General features: G+C 44.6%; 3 protein-coding genes across 5 annotated transcripts; 2 read left to right on the forward strand and 1 right to left on the reverse strand.

Moving 5' to 3' along the window:
- Positions 1 to 1861: 1861 nt before the first annotated feature.
- On the forward strand, positions 1862 to 10964 carry kdm2ba (lysine (K)-specific demethylase 2Ba). Of its 3 annotated transcripts, none has more exons than XM_070833687.1 (10): positions 1862 to 1989; positions 5100 to 5324; positions 5440 to 5583; positions 6364 to 6450; positions 6860 to 7147; positions 7252 to 8069; positions 8287 to 8450; positions 8544 to 8705; positions 8855 to 9073; positions 9771 to 10964. In XM_070833687.1, exons 1-10 carry the CDS (start codon positions 1936 to 1938, stop codon positions 9950 to 9952), a joined length of 2343 nt encoding a protein of 780 aa, XP_070689788.1. In that variant the 5' UTR covers positions 1862 to 1935; the 3' UTR covers positions 9953 to 10964. The 3 variants fall into 3 exon arrangements, with proteins under 3 accessions (XP_070689788.1, XP_070689790.1, XP_070689789.1); XM_070833689.1 differs by having other exon boundaries at positions 6869 to 7147; XM_070833688.1 differs by having other exon boundaries at positions 5103 to 5324.
- A 521-nt stretch (positions 10965 to 11485) lies between these two features.
- rnf34a (ring finger protein 34a) lies at positions 11486 to 18279 on the reverse strand. Its single transcript, XM_070834111.1, has 7 exons — positions 18126 to 18279; positions 17350 to 17568; positions 16128 to 16514; positions 15357 to 15419; positions 14588 to 14789; positions 14374 to 14403; positions 11486 to 13552 (listed from the first exon to the last, which is right to left on the reverse strand). The coding sequence occupies exons 1-7, from the start codon at positions 18129 to 18131 to the stop codon at positions 13365 to 13367; spliced, it is 1095 nt and encodes a 364-aa protein (XP_070690212.1). The 5' UTR covers positions 18132 to 18279; the 3' UTR covers positions 11486 to 13364.
- Positions 18280 to 19177: 898 nt separating this feature from the next.
- c7h5orf34 (chromosome 7 C5orf34 homolog) lies at positions 19178 to 22061 on the forward strand. The gene is made up of 11 exons (XM_070833178.1): positions 19178 to 19412; positions 19605 to 19694; positions 19766 to 20155; positions 20228 to 20481; positions 20571 to 20669; positions 20829 to 20949; positions 21057 to 21148; positions 21246 to 21315; positions 21415 to 21512; positions 21607 to 21653; positions 21821 to 22061. Exons 1-11 carry the CDS (start codon positions 19209 to 19211, stop codon positions 22000 to 22002), a joined length of 1647 nt encoding a protein of 548 aa, XP_070689279.1. The 5' UTR covers positions 19178 to 19208; the 3' UTR covers positions 22003 to 22061.
- The last annotated feature ends 209 nt before the right edge of the window (positions 22062 to 22270 follow it).

The raw sequence follows: 22270 nt of genomic DNA on the forward strand, positions 1-22270 counted from the left end.
GTTGAGTCTGTTGGCGTCAGCTGTCTTCAGTCTGCTGCCCCAGCACACTACAGCGTAGAGGATCTCAGTACTTTTGCCACCACAACAGAAAGAGCTCTCAGACATACAATTAAATGAAAGTTAAAAACACAATAAAGCTAAAATAAAGCTTTCTGTTGTGGTGCTGCTGCAGCACAAGAGGAAGTGTGAATAATCCAAACTGCCTCCACGTAGAAACAGCCGGTCCTTTGGGTGAGGAGGGTTTGCAGGCCTCCCTGTGTGAATTCGCACTTTGAGCCACTGGATACAAAAGAATGTGCAAAGTCAACAAGTCAACAGCAGAGACACGTGCATGCTTTAATGTTAGTGAGCATCTCTCTATAATGTGGCTCAGGTCTGTTATGGACAGTTACTGGATGATAACGTGGCTTTGTGTAGTGAGCACTGAGAGCACATCATAGCAACTCTCCACCACCTGAGGGCAGAGAAACACAAAGCGCCTCAGTGAACAATAATAGGTGCACAATGGTCCCTCCTGACAGTAGATGTGTATCATGTGATCCCTCATAAAGGCACCGGAAAACACGTTTTTTGTGTCTCAGGTGTTCATCTGCACCACAGGAACAGGGGTTCAAGAGAATTTGTTGATGATATACATTAGAAATAAAAATATAAAGCAACCTGTTAACATTGTACATGTTGTATTACGTCCTGGAGATGCTGGATCTGTTTGTATCGGTCTCAGGGGTGCAGTCTGATCTCAGGAAGTGGACTTTACAACTTAATAAAATTATACTTTTGTATCTGGAAGTATTCAAAGACTGTTTTGATCCGTGGTCAAGCGGCCAGATAAGACTGAGGGAAGAAAATATAAAATACAGTTAAATTTTTGAAAAGGTCGCTGGATCCCTGTCGAAAAGTTAGTTACAGATTGATTACATTTTAGTGAAATCCTGATTTTTAGCACATTGAAATGTGATCAGGCATCAGTCAAGATGCAGATTTATAAGGGACTCTAGTGAATCTGTCCGTGCACAGTCTGAAATTTTCATTTGAGGGGCTTTCATCCCACCCTGTAATACATAAGATAAACAAGTATGGCTGAAAGTACAACATCAGCATGTTAAGGCAGGAAATTAGTTTTCATATCAGGCATTTGAGTTCCTGAGATAAATCTTCCAAATTCTCCATTACTTTTATTATTACTGTCACTTGACATGCACAGACTACAAACTGAGTAGTTGAAGAAATACCTGCTCAGGTGGGCTATGGTCACGTGACTAAGACAGTCAGAAATCACCTGCACTGTTTGCCATTAAGCTACAACATGTAAATCTCCATGACGGAAAACAAACCTATTTCGTAAGTTTATTCAAAGACGTGTTGCGGAAATATAAAACCGTCAGTATCTTAATGAGCCCTCGAGGAACAAGATAACCTTTGCAGTGTTTACGCGGTGTCGTCACTCTGAGTCACACGTCCCACTCAAACCAGCAAATAAAAACAAAGGGGAACATGTGTGGAGGTGAATCATCTTGAGTTGACCTGCTCGTCTTCATTTCCTGTTAGCATTGATGTTGCGTTTAAGTAACACTTAAATAACCGTTGAGGCGTCAGATAATACTTTTTCACCTTATTACACGGTTTCACTTTATTGATTTATATATAAAACACCTGTATAATGGCTGTCACCTGCCTCCAGGTTTGTTGTTAGATTGTGCTTTTTGCCAAACCGAATGCTGCGGGTGCCCTAACTAAACAGGAAGTGTGGTGTTTCCCATGTTTCCCGTGGCACAGTGAACAGCGCTATCAGCGGCCTGTGTTGGAGGAGGAGGAGGAGGAGGAAGAGGAGGGAGAGGAGGAGGGTACGGGACTGAGCTTAGCATAGCTGAGCTGGAGGCTCGTTCAGCCATGTTAGTTTCCTCTGCTGTCCACGAACGATGAGAGAGAGGAGCCATGGCCTTGTCAATGAGCGGAGACGATGAGGAATATGATTCAGAGTCTGAGCAGGTCAGAGTCCAACATGTCTTCCTGTGGCCTCCCCGAGTGTGTGTGTGTGTCTCTGTGTGTGAGTGTGTGTGAAAGAAAGCCTTTTGTGAGCGGCATGCTGTTTTTCCTCTGTTGCTTCAGGTTACTGTTTGGTTTTCACCCGCTCTTCTTTCACTGTATTAGTAAAATTAGTGGACCGGAAAGAGAGAGGTGTCCTGTAAACCCTCTTTTAGCTTCATGTAGCTAGCATGTTTAGCTAAATGTTATGTACGCAGAGTTGGACAGACTCTCTTATCTGGTTCGGTAACCTGGCCGTCCACACACACCGTGTCCTCTCCACCTCAGACACCGTCTATCATGCTGACCACCTCTCAGTTTGTTTCTATTAATGTTCCATATTTATGGCCGTGAGCAGAACATTTGATGTCCTCCATTAGCGGTGACATCGTCCATCTTTGCGAGGCTAAAAGCTGTGATTTACTCACTCGCCTCTCATGTGTCCTCTTAGAAAATGCTGTTCTTGTCATTACTTTCCTCTCACTTCCTAAACTTACCCTCGCCACCCTGTGCCTTTAAGAGGACTTAATGTTGTTTAGGCTGGGACCCAGGAGGGGGATGGGGAGAGGGAACAATGAAGTGGCTCTGCATCTGCTGCCTGGACGTCCAGTTGTTCCCAAACTGACCCCTCAGTTGGGTTTCAACTGTTATTTTGTACACCTGTTTTGCACCAAGAGGAGGGATATGCTGCACCGGTGGTGGTTTTGAATAGATGCTGCACTCAATAAGCTGTCATATCATAAGTTTGTATTTGTGGTTTGAAGTGCATCAGCATGGACACTTTCTAACAGAGCGTATGGGATATTGTTTCCATCTCCATTAGCAACACTTGGCTTGTGCACTTAAGGAGAAAGATGAGAGGTGCTGCCATTAGAGCCAGCTCTTTGTGCTGCTTACACAGTGTTTATACCCACAACACCCACCAACAGCTCATCACAGATGGTGCTTTGGCCACTGCTGTTGAAGACAGTGACACGCGTGTTTGTTTGTGATGAGGACGACTGTACACGAGCAGCGAATGATGAGATTTGTGACTTCCTCCCACTGAAATCCACGCTGAGCCTGAGTCAGAAGACACAGCTCGAAATATAGGCCGTGTTTTTGTTCACAGGCCTCAGCAGCCAAGCCCAAATTCCTGAGATATTACTGTGCGCAGTTACAGTAAGAAAGGGTCAGCTGATAGCTGCTTTGGCGACCACGCTGTGCAGAGTGGGGCTGCTCTGATTCCTCTGCGGCCACAGTTTTATGACACTTGTGTTTAGGAAGTGACAGCAATTATTTCTCGCTGTCAAAACTAAACTAAAATTCACTTTGTGCAGAGGCTCTGCAGACCTCATATATATATATATATATATATCAGAAATATTGTGTCAGATAGGGTGAGGAAAAACAATGAGGCATCTGAACTACAAAACACAGTGTGGTGTTGACAGTCACAGCCACCCCTGCAGCAGCAGCAGTCCCTCCTTTGATTTCTCCCGCCCGCATTTCCACGTTATTCAGAAGGATTTATGGAAAGCTGTCAGATTGATTATTCAGTATCTTGACTACATCCTGCATCAGCAACAGCAGGCGAAACACTGCCTGTTACGCTGCAAAAACATACAATGTAAAGGAAAACATATTCTCCCAAAATCGCCGTGAGGGAAACTGAAAATCAGGACACGACCTACTGAGATGGTTCTTTGTCACTATCAACAGATTCAGGACTGGTTTATCCTCTCTTTCTTAGTAGTATCACCCAAAAAGCATGAGTCTAGATAGCCTGGAATGTCTAGTTTTACAGGTTTGACCTGTCCACAGCTCATAAATGTGGTTTGGTAATGATTGGGATGATGATGATTGGGAATAACGATATAAATGACAAAAAGTGCTCACAGCCTCACACTATCCCAGAGCCTCCTCCTGTGAGCTTATTTTTATCCATCTCTTCAAACAATTGCCATCAGCGAGGCAAACGTGTTGCCAAGGTAACCTCTCGTGCTAGAATAAGAATCACTGAGATGCTCTATGATTTCTCTTATTTTCATAGTTCTTTAAGGTCCTGCCATGGCAACAGGGAAGAGACTGAGAATAAATGTGAGGAATTCACAAGCGTGAATTCAGGATCAAAGGTTCAGTTGTGTGTGTGTGTGTCTGTGTGAGACAGACAGAGGGAGAGGGAGAGAGAGAGAGAGTCTTTCCCTTCACAAATGTGTAAGATGAGTTTAATCATCATGTCACTACTCTTTAATTTACTCCCATGAGTCACACACAGAGTGTGTGAACAGAAAGGTCAGAGCTGTGGGCCAGAGCCAGGTTGCACTTCTTTTGTATAAATGTACGTTTTGATCTGATAACTTCCTTGATTTTTCCATTTGAGTAGTTGTTTCAGAACCTCAAATCAGTGGCTGACACAACTACTCAGTTTGATGATCAGTCGATGGACAGAAAATTAATCGCCAACTATTTTATAGTTCACTGTCAGGTTCCAGCTTCTCAAATGTGAAGATGTGTTGCCATTACATGCTATTACATTATTATTACTACATGTTTGAGTTTTAGACTGTTGGTCCAACAAAAAAAATGCCATTTGAAGGTGAAACTCAGTAATCTCACTTAAATACCAGCATATCTCTGGTGTCCAATAGCGAAGCAGTTGTCATACTGTTGTCTGCCTTCTTGTTGGTACCTGTTTTTGTGTGTCTCCATTTGCTGAACAAGATGTATATATATAAAAAATGTAGAAAACATGTTTGGTCTTGAAATTTTAGATTTTTGGAAAGATCCTCGAAGCCTTCCTTTGTTTTCAATCACCCCAACAAAGAAATAGAGAGAACAATAGAAAATAATCACAACCAGAAATTCTCAATTGGCTTGTAATTGTCAAAAAGCAGGAACCAGCTATTGTAACTGAAACTAATAAATGAACCATCTGTATATGGATTCATCATATGATTTGTAAAAGCTCAATACAGATGATCTGTCTGATATACAGTATGGTGCACCCATTACCTTACTTTAAACACCCTCGTCACAGTGAGCGGCTGACTTGTCACTGACAGAACGTGTCTCTCTCACTGTTTGTCTTCCAGCAGCGGGCTGCGAACCGACCGAAGCCCAAGATGGGGGCGTCGTCGGCTGTTAAGCTGCCGTCCAACCGCAGCTCATCTGGAGCCAGACGCAGGAGGACTCGCTGCCGAAAGTGCGAGGCGTGCCTCCGGACCGAGTGCGGGGAGTGTCACTTCTGCAAGGACATGAAAAAGTTTGGAGGGCCGGGGCGCATGAAGCAGTCCTGCATCATGAGGCAGTGCATAGCGGTACACTGTCACAGTTTCTTTTATGCAAAAGAGAACGTAACTCAACATAACGTGGTCTGTCGTTAGCCAAAGGTATTTATTCCCGCATGTTCTTGACGTTTTGTTTTCCCTGCAGCCGGTTCTGCCCCACACGGCGGTGTGCGTGGTGTGTAAGGAGGCGGGGAAAGAGGACACACTGGAGGAAGAGGAGGACAAGTTCAACTTCATGCTGATGGAGTGCTCTATCTGCAACGAGATCGTCCATCCCAACTGTCTCAAGGTACAGAGGCTGGGAACAGCTGGACAACTCCGCCTCAGTCATGTCGTTCACCCTGTGACTCATGTGTGTATAAGAAGTGTGCCTGCAATTCCAGGACATTGTAGCATAATGCAAGTGACTCAGGCTGTAGTCACTTGAGATAATTTAATATGGAACTGGTGTTGTGTACATAATTCTCAACACACTCATCGTCCTCATGTGCTTCAGACCATTTCTTTAGCTCGGGTGTGACACCATCGTGTTTACTCCACCGACCACATGCTCAAGAGAACAAGTGATTAGAAATATTACTGAATGATCAAAAAAGGAGTCTGTTGCCTTAAAAGGGATGTCAGACAGTGGACGTTATTAGCTGCAGTGCTAAAAGCATTTTGTGAGGGGAAAGACAAAGCTAAGCAGGTCATTGCTGGCACAGGCTCTGTCAAACCAGAATATCAGACGGGCACAGTCTAGTGTTTATGCAGCAATCAACAACTGAGGTATTACATATCTTTTTTTCAGTTTTATACACAACATACAACAATTCAGAAGTGCCTATGTAAGCTCACAGAGTAGGAGTCTTTAACTCTACTTCCCTTTTCTATCTGATAGATGAAGCAAGAGTCTGCCTCTTAAGTATAGCTGAGGTTAAGCTGTGCTGACCTGCCCAACAGGCTCGCGTCACAACAGCCACTTTCACTTCCCTCGTCTTGTTTGTGTCAAACAAACTGCACATAGTGCTCCTGGTGTAGCTCCGTATCCTCGTTGACGCCCGGCCCGTTTTTCTTGTTGTTTTATCAGGTGAACGAGGCCTCCGGAGTGGTGAACGATGAACTCCCCAACTGCTGGGAGTGTCCCAAGTGCAACCACGCTGGGAAAAGTGGAAAAGTGAGTACAAATATGTGTGAGCTGGAGGATTTCGTTTATGTACGGCCTTACTAAGTGTGTGTTGGAGGTATTTTCCCTGAGAACGGTAAAACAGTTACTGCTAGGATTACAATTACTACAAGATGTCTTCGATTTTCTCAGTTTGGGTAGCACTCACGGATAACCACTTTCAGCTGCCACTCACAATGTGTTTCGATTAGCATGCCACTTCCTGTTTATACTGTTCTTGTTTGAGACAGTTGTCGACGTGTGGCTATGACAAAAAAGCAGGAAGCTAATTATGATACAATATCTGTTTTGGTCACACCGATGCATTTATTAACTCATAGGTGACCCTGTTGTGCAGTTGGTTTGTCTCGTCCTGATAGGCTAAAGGTATAAAGTTGTCTCGCAATTTTTGTCCCTCTTGGTATTGAAGCAAAAAAGGGGTCCAGGGTTCAAGTATGCCTCCAACCTCCCTGGCTCTCTGCTGAGGGAGCAGAAGCCGGTGAAGGAGGAGGGGGACATTTCTTCTGCAGCCAAGAGGAGGCCAGACAGAGAGGAGACGCCCAGGTACAGGCCGGAGGAGTCTCTCCACCGTCAGCCACCGCTGCTCTCCCCCTGCAACCTGCCCCGGCCCAGGCCTGAGGACAAGCTGAGGAAGAAGAGGAAGCTGTTCGATGATGATGAGGAAGAGGATCTCGGCGTGAGGAAGAAGGTATGTGTCCTTCACGGAGCGACTGATTCTGTGTTACTGGTCAATAGTCCATTTGTACCAAACCAAGGTAACGTGAGTAACTCTCAGGCCATTTTGTCCTGCAGGAAAAGTCAGACGATCCTTATTTTTCCAAACTTCTGCACCAAATCAAGACAGAAGAGGAGGACGAAGAAGCATATGGGGAGGAGAATGAAGGAGGAAGGGAGGCTCACTTCCGGAGCGGTGTAGAGAAGAAGGGGCGCTTTGGAGACACTGAAGAAGAAGGAGATGACAGAGACTCCAAGAATGAACTTTTGAACCCCTGTGTTAAAACGCCCATCGGAGACAGCGACCAGTCTCACTGCAGCTCTCCGCAGGCCGGCCCCAGCAGCGAGGGCGGAAGCGAGACCCAGGAAAAGGGTCCGCGTCCAAAAGCTCGTCGTAAGCGCCGCTTACCGAACAGAGAGCTGAGCCGAGAGCTGAGCAAAACACTGAACCAGGAAATCCAGAAGATGGAGGACTGCCCGGCCAACGAGAACCTCCAGCCTCTCAAGGTGGAGCCCGAGACGGAAAACGAGGAACCCAAGAGGTTGTTCCGCAACGGCAGTGAACTCGGGGATCAGAAACCTCACCTCAAGACCAAAGAGATGAACGGAACCCCCTGGGAGCTGCGCCACTTCTACCCAAGCCAGATCACTCCGCTGGGCTTCAACAGGAGCACCCCAACCAACCGGCCGGTGCCCCCACACTCCCCACCCAAGTGTGTCCAAATGGAGCGGCACGTCATTCGGCCCCCTCCCATAAGCCCGCCTCCTGACAGACTGCCTCTAAAAGACGGCAAGACGCATGTCATGCAGCGCGAGGTTTGGATGAAGATCTTTGGCTTTCTCACTCACGCAGAGCTCTGTGTGTGCATGAGAGTCTGCAAGACGTGGAACCGATGGTAAATCCACAGCACACACATAAGATGGCATGTTTACACTTTGATCATCAATATCATCAATATCTCAGGCATTGCAAAAAGAAATCTGCCAAATAAATCTGCACAGAAAGAACAAATGTCTTTTCAGTAGCAAGGAGCAAGTCGAGCTGTTCTTTTGGTCTGGTTTACTTTACGATAGTGTAACAGGAAGACATGAATCTTTCTCTCTGGTGTCTAGGTGTTGTGATAAGAGACTTTGGATGAAGATCGATCTGAACCGCTGCACCTCCGTCACCCCGCTCATGCTGAGCGGGATTATCCGAAGACAGCCAGTTTCCCTAGACCTCAGTTGGACCAACATTTCCAAGAAACAATTAAGCTGGCTCATTAATAGACTGCCAGGTACGTAACTAAGAGTGACTCTTGATCTGTAGGCTCTTTTCCATGTGTAACCTGCTCTGCATCAGTCTCTGAAAGTGCCGCTGTGTCTTTCAGGTCTGCGGGTGTTACGGTTATCTGGGTGTTCTTGGGCTGCTGTATCTGCGCTCTGCACCTCCAGCTGTCCTCTGCTGCGCACCCTGGATGTCCAGTGGGTGGAGGGACTCAAGGACGCACAGATGAGGGATCTCCTCTCACCCCCCACTGACAACAGACCAGGTAACTCAGCGGGCCAGCAAACCAACAGCACTGCCTCAGAGGTTTATACCTGCCTCCTGTGCTGAAGTATGTGAGAATACACTACGGTGCGTATTATCTGACACTGCTGACAAAATCTAAAAATCAATGGGCGGTTCCTTATGTGACAGGTCAACTGGACACTCGCTGCAAGTTGCGGAATGTGGAGGACCTGCGGCTGGCGGGGCTGGACATCACTGACACGTCTTTACGTCTCATCAGTCGGCAGATGCCTTTGCTGTCCAGTCTGGACCTGAGCTACTGCAACCACATCAACGACCAGTCGGTCAACCTGCTGACAGCGGCAGGGACCACAACGAGAGACTCCCTCACAGATATCAACCTGTCAGGTGAGACCTGGGACCTGAGGAGCGGCAGCAAAGGAGTTCCTCAGCTGACGTGACTAAGACAAACAGTAGAAACCAGAGTTAGAAGATAAAATATCAAAAATGAACAATACTGAAAAAAAGGTTATGGCATGCCAAATTAGAACAAAATAAAGTCAAGTATGTGTTTTAAAAGAGAAGAAAAGAAAAGGCGACACAAAACGTGCCCTTCTCAGACATTCTGACGTGTAAATGCAGGAAAAGCTTTTTTCTCATGTCCCACTAAGACACGAAGGGAAACAATGAGTCGTCATTTATTTCATTATTTTCACCTGTACTTGTTCCACTGTGACAAGTTGAAATGTCTTCCATTGAAAAAGATATGCAGAATAATTGTCTGTTTCACAGACTCATTTACTCACTGTGGGCATGGTGGATCTAGAAATGTTAACAGCATTACCCACTAACATGCCTTTAATCTGGAAGCTCAGTGTTGGGAAGGCCATTTCTAAAATGTAATAGCACAAAAATAGTTTTCCTAAATGGAGAACAAGCAGGCCCATGATAGTTCAAGTTAAATCTCAGCACGTTTGTCCTACTTTACATGATCTATATGCAGTCACGATCTGCATCATAACAACAGGAGAAAATGAAGTGAGTGCGCCTCCATTTTTAAATGTCAAGCATGTGCCTGATTATTGTCCTCTCTGTCTCCCTCTAGTCTGTAACCGAGTCACAGACCATTCCCTGAACTTCTTCAAACGCTGCGGAAGCATCTGCCAGATCGACCTCCGCTTCTGCAAGCAGGTGACCAAGACGGCGTGCGAAAGGTTCATCGCCGAGATGTCTGTGAGCGTACCGTTCAGACTGAAAGAGGAAAAACTGCTGGAGAAGACGAGCTAGTCCCCACAGCAGGACAGACGTGATCGAAAGACTCTCTTTGCACTTAATGTTAAAGCTTTTTGTTTTTTTTTCCCCTACTCTTTTTAAACCAGGCCTGTGATGCGTCTCTTAGTCACTGTCTTGGTGAAAAGAGGGATTTCTATATGGAGGAGGTGATAAACATTCACTGGACACACAAAGAAGAAACAACATGCATGTACTTGTGTTGAGATACTTTTATAAAGACATATTTGTAATTGACTGTTGGGTTGTTTGTTTTTATTCTTTAAATATTTGACAGTATTTTTTATAAAAGCATAACTTCATTGGTTTACAGCATCACAGAGAGACTTTATGGCACATGGACTGAAAATTGTCCATTTCCTCAGTTTGCCTGCACGCAACCGTGTCCCCTATGTGCCAAAATCTGTGTTTGACATCATCATAACTTCAGGATCAGACAAAAAATAACACAATAACAGTAATAAATATCTGACTAAATTATCGCAAGTACTTCCTGAATATTTAGTGTATTTCAAGAATGAGAAAACAGAGTAAAGAAGTTTCATATACCTGTTGCACCCTAATGTCTTCACTTATACTTTCATGAATTGTTGAGTGTTGTGTTTGACGGGGTTTTCTCCAGCATTTCAAGGTTAATTTATTGGTGTCGTTTTTTTTTTTTTACAGTATATATTTATTCATTTATTCTTCTCAGAGCTGGGCGGGGTCAATTAAGGCTTGCCAACAATTAATCGGAGTGGTTTTGAGCCTGTTGCAGCATCCAATCTTTGGGATTCTACCACCCAGAACCCAACGGGAGGAAGTGGACAGCGGCTCTCCATACAGGTTAAAACTGGCATCTCAGTGACTAATGTTTGCCTGTGTTGAAATAGTACCAGCAGTAGGTGTTGTGTGTGCTTCAGGGTGGGTCGTGCTGTCATCCGTCACCTCAGGCGAATGTGATAATGTTTATATTTGTAAATCCAAAAGCTAAGTGCTAAAATGCATTAAAAGAATTTCATTTGTACCATCACTGAGTCTTGTTTTCATTGCCCTATTCTGATGCAAAGACGTCTTGTACGAATATTCCTGCCCCCCTCAGGATAAATGTAGTGGTTTGGTAAACACCAGCATGTGAGCGCACTGATGAAAGCATTTGAAGCAGCCTCAGAGCAGCCAGCGCAGGTGTCTTAGAATTTAGAAAGAGGATTGAAGAGTTGATTTTTCTTGAATATATTTGGCCAGGAAACCAGAAAAAGACATAGAAAATACAGAACTACATGGCAAATAAGGTCAAATCAATCAAACTTACCTTCCAAATTTGTCAAGGGCCCCGATGACCAGGTTGGGAATTGATTTGAATATGAAGCGATGTATAATAAACAGTTAGTTTTTAAACAAAACCCATCAATGTTTGGTGTTCTCACCTTAAAAACGTCAGATCATCAAAATAGTTGATGGTTTTGAGTTTATCAATTCGTGAACTGATCATTTCAGCTCTGATTATCACTTTTTCCAAGATACTACAGGGACACTGCTTGTGATGCATGATCATACAAAAACAGACTTTAATTAAAATCTTTAATTACCAAAATAAAAAGTTCAACATTCCCAAATACAAAGACCAAACCTTGCACACAATAACACCCTCTCTAAAGGAAAAGTGCAGCCTGCTCCTGTTCATGATTGTAGGGGACATCTTTACTGTAATAGCAGCAGTGTTGACTTTGTGTGGGTACAATACAGAGTGCAGTACTCCTAAATGAGCAGGATTAGGGGGAAAGAAAACCAGGAAGCCCAGTTTTACAGGTGGAGGGGGTGAGGAGGAACATAACCAGTGTCATACAGGTTCTCGTCATGCTCTGGTTCAAAAGGAGCAGGTAGTATAACAAGCAAACTTATGCTGATTAAACACATTTTAAACCACGGGACGGGAAAACAGAACTCTGATAATAAACTAACCCAACCCCAGGGGCATTTCAAGAATTTCATAGTACACAATTTAAATCAAATGGAAAAAAATATAGATATATACATCTCATATGGATCAATATATGCAAATGTACATTAGCAAGTCATTATTTCTATATACTTTCTATACCACAGGTGTCAGTAAACTCGTAGCTATATCTTTGAATAGTTAGTTCAATACATTACTCCTACGTGAGAGAAAATCAACTAAAGCGTATTAAGACACTTCATTCCACTCCCAACAATATACAACAATAAAGAAAAATGAAAACATTCAGAGTTTCACATCCACGGTTCAGCGGGAAATCAGAAAGGATGGTTGGATGAGTTAGCACCAGTTTTTGTCTTTTGTCTCCACTAAGAAGTGCTGAGACAGGACAGAGGTGACAGCGGAGGTTAGCTATTGCCATTATGACAGACTTTGCATGACAATTTAAATGTGTAATGCATTACAATAAGTGCTTTTAAAGCAAACCAAGTGAAATAATAAAACTGATAATGCATCAACTTCATCATTAATCACCAATATCCTCGAATCACACCGGAGCACCCGCTCATTTGTGGGCTGAGTAACACCAAGTCTGATGTGAAAAGAATACACAAGCTCAGTGACGTCTAATTACATTTCTTTTTTTCTTTTTAAATCGACCTGAACAAAGTTTCGGCCTTTCTAAACCCCATCAGTCAAGCTTAAGCTTGGACAAGTGTCTAAGTATTAGCAGAAGTGCTACCTCAGCCTGGTACTGAGGTAGCACTTCCTGGTCATAGTTAGCAGTGGGCTGTGAGCAGTGGTGCATTAACAGTGTGAACAAAGTGCTTTCTGTTAAAACGTGCTGAAGAATCAACAGGCACAGGCCGACCCACACAGCCGAGGGGAACAGTGGGTGAGAAGCATAAGGGCACGGCCCATTATTTGGCACCAGGTTCACTCAGCCCCTCTCTCCCCTGCGGTGGGGTTCAGTATGCATCTGTGTTACTAAGATATGTAGTCACTTGCAGCAGTTGTATAGAGATGCTTTTCCGAAGACTCTGTAGCGCTGAGCGCCAGCTACAGTTTATAGGCAGATCTGAGGGTGATGAGTTGTGTTTAATGAGACTGCACGTGGCTAAATGCCACACATTCTTTGCTTTGAAAAACTGTAAGAAAACCAAAATAGACACTTAGGAATGAACACAGATTAGAGATATGTTTACTTGAGGAATGACTCATAGGAAGGTTCGATCCTACGCTCTGCCCACTGGTAAAACTCAAGAGTCAAATTCAAAAGAAAAACACATTTGTCATATATTTCAATGTGCAAATAATGTGAGAATTTAGGGAATACAAACATGTAACATCCACAAAATCTGTCTTTTGGGGATTTAAAGGATTATGAGCTGCATGGTTGTTTTAAGGTAGCCTACAGTCTCAGTCTGAGCTGCTCCTCTGAAGCAGGCGCTGCGGTGTTGCAGTGGTGCATTAGGACTTGAAGACATGCACGGCCCTCACGACATACTGCCTGCAGATCGGGCACTCGTTCATCCTTTTGCCGCACTTTGTGCAGGTGACCATGTGACCGCACTCCAGGAGAACGCAGTCGATCATAGCGTCCATGCAGATCCTGCAGAGGTTGTCGTCGTGGATTGTCAGCGGACCCTTCTCTCCATCTGAAAGACGAGGAGAGGTGACTGGAAATGAGAAGAAACTGCTTTGAGTGATAGGTCATGCACTCAAGGGGCAGCAAAATGCTCAGCAGCTTAATGAAACACCTCATCTTACCCAGTGCGCCTTATCTTGGTGAGGTCATGCTCATAAATGTCAGTGCCTCCTATGGCTACGTGTCAAGATGTTTCTATGACAACCATACAGTCTTCATCACGTACCAGTAAGAGAGTAAAAGGTGCACGCCTAACATGCTGCAGTTCTCACTATAATCAGCTTCACATGCCAAACACATGAATAGATGAGGGAGGGAGACTGAGCTCATGGTGGATCCATTTTTGACAAGTGAAAATGGATTATTTGAATTTCTGTCCTTGAATGGGGGAAAATAAACATTCAATTTTATCCTCAATAAAAGAGAGAATGTCATTCCACTGGGAGGACCACATGTAGGAACGTCACACAACAGCAAGTTAGATACGGATGACATGGGGTTCATGGTGAATACGGATGTGGGATAGGGAGGAGAGGTGAGTCATCACAGATGGTACATGTGACCACGGTGGCGGGGAATCTGGAAGTCTTACCTCCGATGGCACCGTTGCAGATAGGAGGGGAAGGAGGGAAGGCCACCACTTTGGTGTGGAGGAGCAAAGCAAGCAAGAGACATTTCAGCGTGACTTTGAATGGCCCTGCTTGTTATCAGTGCAACTCACTGCAAATTATTATTGTTGCCTGTAGTGTATAATGCAGAAGCAGCAGAGGAATTAAGTTTCTATGGTTAAAACAGGATGCGGTACCCACATCGAGGACAGTGACAGCTTACCTGTGGTTACAGTACTGCTCACATTTTCCACTGCAAGAAAAACAAATCTAGGTTACTATAGCAACTTTTTAGAGAAAGACATATTAGAATATAGCCTATCATCACCATTCAGGAGATACATTCTGGAGTAAATCTAATTCATTTCAACATTTTACAGCCAACAACTGATACGAAACACATAAAATTTGCTCAGAGTGACAGACTTGATACCCACATGATTTCCTGTTCTCCTCTGTCTCTCTGTAGAGTCTGCTGACGCGCTCCACCAGCTCCCACTTCTCACAGCACCCTGAATAGTTGACAAAGTTCCTGGCCAGGATCTCCTTCAGCTGCCTGACGGACAAGCCCTCGATGTCCCTCAAGCTGGAGATGTCTGAGAGAGACGCTCTGGCCCGACGCCGCGTCTGAGGACTCACCTGAGAGAGCAGGAGTCGACACAAGTTGAGGTTCCCATGACAAACTTGGCTGGTTAAAATTACCTTTATATTTGACTGTCTCATGCAAAACAGTGAAATGGGGCTGTGTGTTGTGTTTAAGAGCGCAGTGCATCTTAATATTTCTTGTAATCAAAACTCTGTTTATTATGCATCATAAGGGGGCTTTATTACCGTTTTGTGGGAAAAGCAGTTTCTGACTTAAATTTGAAGTGTATTGGGTACATTTGCAAGCACTGGAAAAAACGTCAAAAAGCGTGCATAGCAATATCTTCTGGTGTGGAATCTCTGGCCTATGAATTGTGTTTTCTCATTCAGATCCAGCCAAATAATTCTAAGAATTAGCATCTCATTTTCCCACCCTTATATTGCTTTCCTTGCACTCCAAAAGTTTCAAGACAAAATTATATAAAAGCTGCGTCACCAAGTATTTTTGCTCATACTCCAGTATCAACAATCGGTGACAGGACAGAAATTCATTTGTCAATACTTCACAAGGGAATGATTTCATGATGGCAGAAGTTTGATCAGTCAGAGATCAGGAGTCACCTCAGGAGTGTGTTCACTGGGGTCCAGGTTGAGGAGAGACACCGATGTAGCATCACCTATATCCTGCAACACAACAGCAGCAACAATGACAAACATTAGTGTGCAACACTTGCACCAAACAGGCCAGTTAACTGAGGATTAGGGTTACTCCCTCTTTAGCCTGCTCAGTGATACCTCAGGAATAAAGTCTCATATCCTCCATTCATTAGAAGCCTACTGCTCCCTAGAGAGGCCAACCGTGAGTATTATGGTGGATCCTGGCTGCTTGGAGCAGAGCCCTCTTACCAGTGCCAGGTGTGGCACTTCTTATTCTGTTTTACTTTTAGCTTCTCTGATTTCAAACCCTGATCAGCTTCTTTTTAGTTGGCCCGACAAATTGTAGTAAAACTGACAAAAGGACAAAAAAAAAAATTAAGCTCTCTTCATCAATTTGTTTCTATATTTGCCTTTGGTGACATGTCAACTGGTTTCCAAGGACTTGTTCATGGCAGCTCAACAAATAGTTTGCCTGAAGTGATGACATGATGTACAAAGATCTGCACAATTAGCCAAGAGACCTGTGGAAAAGTACAAGTGTGGACTTTCTCTTTCACTGGTCAGGTTAATTATTCTATCTGCCTACGAAGTTCAGAAGAAACAAGAGGAGCCACGTGATGACTGTTTAGAAACTGAGAGGCTACTACACACACTGTGCCTGTGGAAATCGTCACAAGGATATGGCTGTTGTGTGGTGTTGTTAAAAACCATACATGGTTTGAGGCCAGTCCTGACCTGGTTGGTATCAGAGCTATCACTCCTGCTGAGCGGCTCCTCCTGAGAGGCGACGAAAGTTGAGAGCTCTGAGGCAGACTGCGTAGTAGAGGGGGTCGGCGTATACAGGGAACGCGAGTGGAGGCTGCTCGTGTCGTGGTCCTCCTCTTCCTCGATGCCTTGGTGACAGAGCACCAAGTCCACCAGGTCTTCTTTTTCCCGGCAGGTATCGGTGGGGATGTTGCGGAGCAGCAAGTACTGTCGCAGGTCCCTGACTCGTAGGCGCATGAGCCGCGGCCGCTGAAAGGCTGTTGCCTTCAACAAATGACATGTGGCACAAATGCGCAGATTCTCCTGAAGCACGGAGCACAGAGAGCAGAAGCTCTTCTTGCAGTCGCAGCAAATATACTACAGAAACAGAGAGGGAAAAGAACCAGATGATGGAAATGAGGCTATTTGGGGTTTATGCACAATTTCTACCAAGTGCTACTGCCAAAACTCCCTCATAAAAAAAACACGCTGCATTTGACACAAAAATGTGGCTACAATTATTTTTTTAACTGTATTTTTAAATTTCAACATTAAATTTTCATATGACATAAAAATGTGGAAAACAGAAAGTGGAGAGAAGACATTAAGAAATTATTGTAAAGCATATCAATGCCAATAGACCTTTCCTGCATTTTTCAATGGCACACATCTGCTCTACCTCTCCAGGCACGGAGACAGGAGGCAGCTCATTTCTTTTAAGTGACAAACATCAAACAGTAATAAATGCAAGATGTGGGATTCAGCTGGCACGGTGAGCGACAGGAGCGCCGGGTTCAGACAGAACGAGACCCTGAGCCATACATGAACATGAGCACCCAGTATATGATATCACAGGCCAAGCGTGTTGTCGATCTGTCTCTGCGATTACCCCCCACAGCTCTTTAGAAAACGGTTGTCACTTCTGCTCCTGCTCTCCTTTTAAAAATTTGTTTTCTGCCTATATGGACTTAATTATAATCTTGATTTCAGATTAGATATTTTAAAACTGCAGACGTGAAAATGAGCATAAAACACATGCACTCTATTTGCATGCCAAAAACTAGATGACTTTGCACGGCCATGTATAGTAAGTAATTAATACTTCTGTAAAATATAATCATCTTACATCCACCTCTGCTTCTACAAAAGGACCTTTCCCCTTCTCATAATGCTAGTAGACAAATTAACATGTCCTGGAAATCCAGATACCCACCTTCCTCCTGAAGACTGAGAAGGCCTGACCACAGGCCTTGCATACAAGACTGGGACTTCCTGAGCTGGTGGGCGGGTATGTAGAGTATCCCGCACTGGGTGCAAATCTGAAGGGTCCAGCACCGGCCCCAAACCCTGGCTGCTGGCCTCTGACGGCCCCAGTACCCATGACTTCATTCAGCAGACCACAGCATGAAGCCCACATGGAGGAGGCCCCTGCCTGACAGTCACAAAACACCTTCACTTCAGTATGTCCTGTCTTCACATTCACCTGGTTGATGTTACTGACTGAACAATACACAGGAGTGGGTACACCTCTATCAGCGTCACTTATGCTCACGCCATGTGTTCTGGTTACCAGAGAAACCACATATGGGTGCCTATTAAGAGATGACAACAGCCTTCACCCTCAGTGCTGGTTTGACACAATAAGGCACAGGCTGTGCAGACAGAGAGAGCGAGCTGTCAAAACACTGTCACAACACAATTAGCTCAGCTAGCTACTTAACATATTCTCGACAACTAATTTACGTTGATGTCGCCCGAAAACCGAACATAACTCAAACAAATTTACCTTAACAATTTCGTGTTTAACATAACTGTCAAGCGGTTGTTTAGAGACCGTTATCAGACAATACAACCGTTTTTTTGACAGTTATCTAGCACAGGCTAACGTAACGTCATGAAGCTAGCGTTAGCTAACGCTAGCTAGCTGCTGCTAGTGACAATCTCAGCACAGCTAACATCGGAACAGAGGTTATGTACAGAAAACTGCACCTTCATTGCAGCTCCGGCGTGTCTACTGTGAAGGAACAGATTGACGAAGTAACCATTGCAGTAAGGAGCGTCACTTATTTATCTGAACAGCCTGAATGCGTCTTAAAGTGATGACAGCAACGACCGGGCCACGGGCATTAGTACTGCTGCTGCTGCTGCTTCTTCTTGCCATAGCCTGCTGCGGCAGCCTGCACGCAGCGACATGGTGTTGCTGCCCCCCACAGGTCATATGTGGAAATGCATGTGCTCAAATGTACAGTTATGAAGGTTGAAAGCACCATTTGGGAGACTGAGGTCATGCCCTCTGTATTTTTTTCTGGCAATTTAGAGGTAATTGAGACTGAGGGTCTGGTCTGGCCTAATTTCTAATTCATCTGTCACCACTTAAACTATTGTTTAAACGCTGCTATAGCAGCAGGGAACTGCTAAAAAGTGGCATTGGCGGAATCAATGCTAGACTCATGGATCTACACGATTGACATACAACTACAGACTCAAAAAACTACTTCAATATGCCATGTCTGTTGGACAGAGCAAATGTGTTGAGTGGAAGTCATCCAATTAGTTGCCTGTTTTGTAGATTTTATGATTAAAAAAAATCTATATACTGTAGGCCTATTTGTCCCATGTTTGATGTCTACAGGCCAGACACTTTCACTTTGCTTTTCACAAACGTAACAGTGGAATAAAATCAGTGGAAAGTACTGACTGCCAGTGTACGGTTTTTGTCTGACACTCTTCAGGTCATTAAAATGCACTTGTCTGATAATCTAACTCTTTAAATTGTTATAGAGGGGAAAACAAAAGCCAATGTTTTAAAATAAATCTTATTTTTAATGGTCAGATTTTATATAGGCCTACATAGTTATCCTCCAAGTACTTTAACCATGATTATGTCTATAAAAACTGTTTTTATATGCACTTTAATAAGCTGCCTGTCATGTGACTTCCGCTCCGGCTCCCTCCCTGTGAGCGCGCCAATAACAAACGTCTCCACTTGATGACGTTGCCGACGCGTCACCTTGTTTTGACTTTGAGCGCGTCCGTCAAACTCCAAAAAACTGCATTTAATACGGTGTAACGATGGAAAGCAACGCCAGTGTCAGTCTGATGATCTTGTACGAGGATGAGTCGGTGGATGTTCACTACGGAAACGGGGCCCGGTTGCAGCTCTCGTCTTGTGGCTGCGAATTCACGCTGGTAAAAGCCAGAGACCCCCACGGACACCCTCTGCAGCCCCCACAGAGAGTCCGACAGAGGACGAGGTTCACCATCAGCACGTATAAGGTGAAGTATGACTTAAGCCTTCCTTCATGAAGGGGTTAATGGTTTGTTAGTCCCAGTCTGTGCCTCTGGTGTATGTATTTAGGCTCACATTGGACCCACAGGCTGCTGTTTGCTGGGATAAATGCACACAGATTATCCTCTGCAGGATGAGTAGAGTCCAATTGTATTCAACATTATAATGTCACTTTACAGGAACTGCTGATGGCTGCACTGGCATTTAGGAATAAATATGCAAGTCGACCATATCTGCCGGAGGAGCTCATCCCCACTGACCAGAGGAAGGTACCAAGAGCTCTTTATTTGTACCTTACTAACTCATGTTTGAGAATTTATCTCCGCATTTCATCCTACAGCCTTTTTACAGCATCGACTCAGACGTGCAGTGGCCCGAGCTGTCCTCCTGTGATGCTGAGCTCGGACCCGGAGGCGAGACCATCGTCAGGTCGGAGGAGGGACGAGCTGTGCTGATTCTGTCGCCCTCAGGTGAAGAATTGTACGTGGAGTTCACATGCAGCCTCAGTCGTATTCAGAATCAGCCCCACGACACGCAGGGTTTTATTAGAGACTCCGACAGCATCCCAGGCACTCAGCAGCAGCAGCAGCAGCAGAATGTAAGCAATCTGATCTGTCAGACCATCGATTACGACACCAAAGGGGTTCATCAAGGAAGAGGAAGCAGAAGGAATGAGTCCATCAGGTCACGGTCCTGTTCTCCTCGGATTACCAGCACAGCTCAGCCGAAGGTAACACCTCTTACTAATATATCTGAGCTTATATCACAGCTTTGATTTTAAATATTTCTCTTCCCTTCCCAGCCAGAGGAGATGTACCAATCCACCACAGTGGTCCAGCATCACTCCTGCTGTGCTGTCGCCCCCATCTGGTGCTACCCCCTCTCCTTGGCCCGCCATCACTGGACGGCCCGTCTCTCCAACCCTGAAGATGTCGGCACCAGCGACCTCACCCAGGAACACAGGAGGATAAAGATGTCAGACGTATCCAGCGTAGAGAGACGGTCTCACCTCCCACAGGCGCTGCCTCTCACATGTCCATCACCTCACTGGCACAGGTTGTAAGATCAGCTGACTGGAGTAGACGTGAAGCTCCATTTGACAGTGTTCATTTACTGATTTAAGCTTCCTCACTCGTGCATTTAAGGTGGAAGGTTAAAGACCCCCTGGCAACCAAGGAACATGCAGACGAAGATCTTCCAACAGAGCCGATCAAAGTGATCTGGTGTCAAGGGGTCACCTACAGGTTGGTGCAGAGGATCCTTTCTTTAAGGATCTTCGACATTTTGTGTTTCAAGACTTGGAATAAGAATATAAGCCTCCAAAAGAACATTTGAAGTGCATAGTTTAGACTTAAAGCTACTTGTAACAGGTGCTTTGTAACTGGTGGCTGTCTCCTGTGTAGGATACTGAGTGGCGTCGTCTCAGTCATAGAGGTCTCCCCAGGAGATGGATCAGTCATCCGGTCTAACGGCGTCCTTAACACTTATTTTACCCATCGCAGACCAGAGCTCCTCTCAGGGCGGGTACATTTCAGCTTCTCACCACAGAGATGTCATAAAATCTAATCTGCTATATTTAAAATAGCACTGGAGCAAAAATACAAGCACTCAGCTATCTGTCCATCTCACAGGTGAAAGAGATAACATACCACCTGAACAACCTTCCCCCTGACGTACCTGGACAGCCGTACTCTATATGCTCTGTTGTGAGTCGTGCAAGCAGGTACGCCACTGCTTCATCACACCACGTCTAACTGAAAAAAAAATAAAAATCTTCTTCATGTCACCGGTTGCTGACCCATCACTTCGCTCTTTTACAGGATTCTCGCTTGCTACAACGAGGCCAAGCAATCACTGAAGCTCCCCGCCGCGGCCAGCTGCTTGCAAGAGGTCAAAGAAGTAGTCCCTGCTGATTTTACTACAACTGTTGGTATCTACAGTATTAATACAGCGCTCACGCTTCTAAATTGATTATAATTTTGTTCCCAGGGCAGTCATGTTTCTAAACCGGCCATGATTGAAGAAAATGTGTCCAATCCTGTATCTGTTGAGCCTCACATGAATGTCACACAGACAGTAGAGAGTCGGTGAGTTCTGTTTTTCTGATCACTCCATTGGTATTATATCATTGAAAGCTGAGCAACTTGTAAATGATGTTGTATTACTTTCTATTCAATTTAGGTCAGATCTTGTCGCTGCAGAACTGGAGAAGATAAGACGATTCAACTGTATCCTGAACCAGTGGGATGACTGAGTGGCTGTAGACGTTAGAATATTGCAAAATTCCTGTGTTATATTATAACATCGCCTGGTATTGTAGTTACAAGTACCGACACTGTACATAGACAATGCTATGGAAGGATGGTGTGTGTGCTCTTTAACGTCCCGCACCCAGTTCTGCTGGAGAACAACCACATGTTAAGGAGTGAGAGAGGATGTGCAGGAGCGGAGGGGAGCTCTGCAGAGGAGGTGGCCCATGAAGCAGTGAGTGAGAGCTGCATCGCTGAAGCTCTTCAGAGAACATCCAAGGCCATAAAGGACATCGATGCTTTCATATCCGCAGCCACACTGAGCTAAAAGAGAAGAAGAAGAAGAAACCTCACTGTCTGACTGTTGTGGCTTCAGGTATATACAGCTGTTATGTGTGAAATAAAGATTTTTCTTTATGTTAATGCTGGTAGATGGATTTTTATTGCTTGATTTGAGATTTTAAGTGCAATTCTATTTAACTAATAACTGCCAAAAATACAAACAAATACAAAAGTATCATGAAATGTTGGTTGCTAATCACCAAGTCTTTGTCACCACACAGTCCCTCCCTGTCAGGGCCACAGATAAGAGCTTG

This window comes from Pempheris klunzingeri, chromosome 7, assembly GCF_042242105.1.
Source record: "Pempheris klunzingeri isolate RE-2024b chromosome 7, fPemKlu1.hap1, whole genome shotgun sequence".
Taxonomy (NCBI): Eukaryota; Metazoa; Chordata; class Actinopteri; order Acropomatiformes; family Pempheridae; genus Pempheris; species Pempheris klunzingeri.